Consider the following 4,175-nt stretch of genomic DNA (forward strand, 5'->3'; position numbering starts at 1 on the left):
CACTGAGTCCTTGTTTTGAACTATTGATCAAAGATTTGAAGGGATCTGTTGTAGCCTGTGTGGGGTAAAGAGGAAGGAAACAGTGGGTTGGAAGGGAGAAGAGGGGCTGCATCTGGTTATAAATAGTTTCAGAAAAGCATGCTGGTCAGACCTGGCCTGTCTCATTTAACACACCTTCCTCGGGCAGGTTCTCTCTTTCAGAAAAGGCCTCTGTGGGCAACTTGCACATTGTACCTAGGACCACTCAGCAGCCCAGCCTTGGAAGACTCAAAGGGTACTGGTGCTCCCGAGAGACCAGAGTGACTGAAGGATGGTACTGGTGGCCTTGCTTGGACTCAGCTGGTTCTGTTCACCCCTGGGAGCTCTGGTTCTGGATTTTAACAACATCAAGAGCTCCGCGGATGTGCAAGGCTCTGGGAAGGTAAGTGTGGCTAGATCACAGGAACACTGAAACCAACCGCAAAGACAGCGCTGCATCAGGCAGGACAGCCCCACCTCTAAGAGAATTTATGTATGACTGCACTTGCACATAAAATCCAGGTCTCTTATCAGTTACTGTTAAAGAAGCACATACCGTAATCCCATCCCTCAGGAGGCAGGGAATGCAGAATTAAGGAGCTGACAGTGAATCAGAAGCCAACCGGATTGCAGATAAAATCTTTCAAAAAGGCATGCAAAACTAAAGGGGATCAAATGGCTTTCTGGTCGGGTTTTACATTTATCTACAAATTAGTACATAATGAAATCGCTACCACGCGTCCAGCTGTCTTCCTTACAAGTTGAGACAGGCACAGAGTTCTGAACAGGTGTATAGGAGTTAGGGCTTGAACACATTAGGACAAGACCCCTCACTGTAACTGTCTACTTCACAGGATTGTTTGAGGGGTCATTATCATCTATGGATACTATACATTACAATACACTATTCTCTGCAGTGCATACACTGTATACATAACAAAGGACAGTTGGGGAGGGGGGACAGAGTGACAGTGGAACTTATAATTGTCATCTGTAAGACACATGAAGAATTCTGAGTTTATACGAAGACTGTAGGAATATTAAATTTTGAGTTTTGAAGTAAAATTGGGGTTGGGGCATGGTTCATAACTGATCAAAGACAAATTTCCAAGCTAGGTCTTCTCACAAGTAGCTTTACATACTCTCTTCAGGAGAAAGCAAATTATGCTGAAAAATTAAGATGGCCCAAAGTTAGCCATGGCATCCCTCTGCCATTAGAGTTGGACCTCGCAACCCATGCTGTGGATAAAGGCCTCTTAGGTCTCACGAATTTCCCAGCCTGTGACGAGTTTCTCCTCACAGGGCTCACAGTGTGCATCAGACAGGGACTGCAACGTAGGAAAATTCTGCTTCGCGCTTCACGATGAACGGTCGGTCTGTGCCACGTGCCGCAGAGTTCGCAGGAGGTGCCAGAGGAGCGCCATGTGCTGTCCAGGATCAGTCTGTGCGAATGGTGAGTGATCTTGGGCTTCAAGCCACAGGGGCTGCAATGTGATGGCATTGTTGGAGTCACGTAGAGTAGGACCAACCATGGGAGGCAGGCTAGGATGTTCTTAGATCTGGATGAAGCAACTTTGTGTAGCTTTTTTTTTTTTTTTTTTTGGTGAAGCAAAATCATTTCCTACCTGGCAACATCTTTGACCAATGACATGGATAGAATGATTTTTTTAAAGGACAGATTCAAGGTGGACTGGTTCAGATCTTTCCACATTGACTGAGATTTTATTAATCAATTATTTTGTTATATGTGAGCATATAAATACTCAGTGTATGTCTCTAAAATATATTATAAAACAAAATGTAGAAGTGCTGCCAAATTCTTGGGGTTACAGTAACAGCACACCCTCAGAGTCACTAACACTACAGGTTGTCCCTCAGATGTTTGCACTGCAGTGGAAGACACAAGACCAGTGGTGGACAGAAACACTGATGGCCAAGGTGGCACCTACTCAGAAGGAACCACCAAATGGCCAGCGGAGGAAAACAGACCTCAGGGGAAGCCCAGTACGAAGAAATCACAAAGTAATCAGGGTAAGAACATCATTCTGAGAGCATATTTTATTTTAAAAACAATTTTCTCCCTCCCTCATCCCATGTCTGTGAGCTCTTGGAGCAACTCAGGGACTCCACTGGCGAGGACAGGGCAAGACCCTAGTGATGGCAGCTTAGCAAGAAAACCTTTCAACCCAGGGCTTTCGCTACGCTGGGGTGTAACAAATGCCACATTCTTATTCTATAGCCTCAGCATACAAAGCCAATTAAAGTAGATGCATTCACTCCAAACTTGTACAAAATACAAAATGGGTCTCTGTGACTCTGGCTGTCGTGGAACTCACTATGTAGACCAGGCTGTCCTGGAACTCAGAGATTCGACAGCCTCTGCTGTGATCAAAGGTGTTTGCCATGACACTTGGGATTTACAACTTAAAAACAACAACAACAACAACAACAAGTCCAACCAACCAAACAAAATAGGAGTCTCAAATTAAAGTCTTTGAATAACAATATTTGAAGATGAAGAGGTACGAAGGCCATTCTTGCTTACGTCATTGGACTAGCTGGTCCCTTTGTAAGCAAAGGACAGGAAATCATTTTTCTTGATGTCTTTGTTGGGTAGGGCTATAATTTCCCTTATTGTGTAAGACCTGTGTGTCCCATTGGCTTTGCTATTTTATATAGGCTCTCTAGGTAGTAGCCTTTATTCCTAGATCCCCCACCTCAACTCATTAGTATAAGACACACACACACACACACACACACACACACACACACACACCCCACCCCACCCCACACACACCCTTAACCCATCTGCTGCCTCTAAAGCCTGTGCCTAACTTGCTACAGGACAGGAGGGAGAAAGCTGTCTCAGAACCTCCGACTGTGGCCCTGGACTTTGCTGTGCTCGTCATTTTTGGACAAAAATTTGCAAGCCAGTTCTACGAGAGGGACAAGTCTGCTCCAGGAGGGGGCACAAAGACACTGCCCAAGCCCCAGAAATCTTCCAGCGCTGCGACTGTGGGCCTGGATTATCGTGTCGAAGTCAGGTGACCAGTAACCGGCAACATTCAAGGCTAAGAGTATGCCGAAGAACATAAGTTGTAAAAATACGGGACTCGTCGTTGTGTTCACACAGAATCCCTGGCACTAATTTTATTATATTTTTTATTTTCTGGGACAGGGGTCTCACTGTGTAGCCCTGCCTGGCTGGACTTGCACTCACAAAGGTCTGCCTACCTCTACCTCCTGTATGTGTTTTTTTTTTTTTTTTTTTTGGGAGGGAAAGGGTTCTGAGACAGGGTCTCAAAGTAAGCTATGTAGCCCAGATTGGCCTCGAACTCATGATCCTCTTACCTCACGTGAGTCTTGGGATTTCAGGCGAGCATATTACACCCAGCACATAAACAAAGCCAAATGTTCTAGCAACTGAAACAGACAGCAACCAGAGACTGAGATGCTACCCTGTGATGTTACTTTTGGCTTTGCCCTATACAATACTGCTACAACTCTCCAATAAAACAATCTGGACACAGTGACTCAATCTGTTCAAATAAGTCTTTAAAAAATTGAAATTGTATGTTTGTGTACAACGTGATCTTTGATACACAGTGGACAGACTAATGAATGCTAGTGAGGTGCCAGCCACCTGTGAGTCACGTCAGGTGAAGGGCTGCCACCTGAGATAAAGCACACACCTGTTCTTCTGGTTATCAGTATATACAGCACACGGGACATGGTCAAAGAAAGACGTTACAGTTATGAAGACCCCTTGTTTCTTTTTCTCACTCCCGGCCCCTTTTCTTTTTAGACAGGGTATCACTGTGTAGCTTAGGCATTCTGGAATTCAGTATGTAGCCCAGGCTGGCCTTGAACTCAGAGATCTTGTTTCTGCCTCCCAAGTTCTGGTTTTAAGGATAAGTGCCACCATGCCTGGCAGCCCCTGGTTTCTAAAGATACTGAACCGACTTCCAGAGGTAGCTCTGAGAGAGACAGCTAACCTGTAAGGTAAATAGGGGACAAGTAGGGAAGACGGTGCTGCAGTGTGAGGTGGAAGTGAAATTCATTAAACACTGTCTATCACGTCAGCTCTTACATTTCTCTAGTAAACCCATGGTACTGTGATCATAGACTTAACTAAATTTACACACAATAGGACAATA

At 44.9% G+C, this 4,175-nt stretch overlaps 1 protein-coding gene across 1 annotated transcript; it reads left to right on the forward strand.

Annotated features, from left to right (window-relative positions):
- Positions 1-207: 207 nt before the first annotated feature.
- On the forward strand, positions 208-3,262 carry Dkk4 (dickkopf Wnt signaling pathway inhibitor 4). The gene is made up of 4 exons (XM_034520981.2): positions 208-421; positions 1,321-1,471; positions 1,897-2,049; positions 2,863-3,262. The coding sequence occupies exons 1-4, from the start codon at positions 311-313 to the stop codon at positions 3,111-3,113; spliced, it is 666 nt and encodes a 221-aa protein (XP_034376872.1). The 5' UTR covers positions 208-310; the 3' UTR covers positions 3,114-3,262.
- Positions 3,263-4,175: the final 913 nt, after the last annotated feature.

Source organism: Arvicanthis niloticus, chromosome 16 (genome assembly GCF_011762505.2).
Source record: "Arvicanthis niloticus isolate mArvNil1 chromosome 16, mArvNil1.pat.X, whole genome shotgun sequence".
Taxonomy (NCBI): domain Eukaryota; kingdom Metazoa; phylum Chordata; class Mammalia; order Rodentia; family Muridae; genus Arvicanthis; species Arvicanthis niloticus.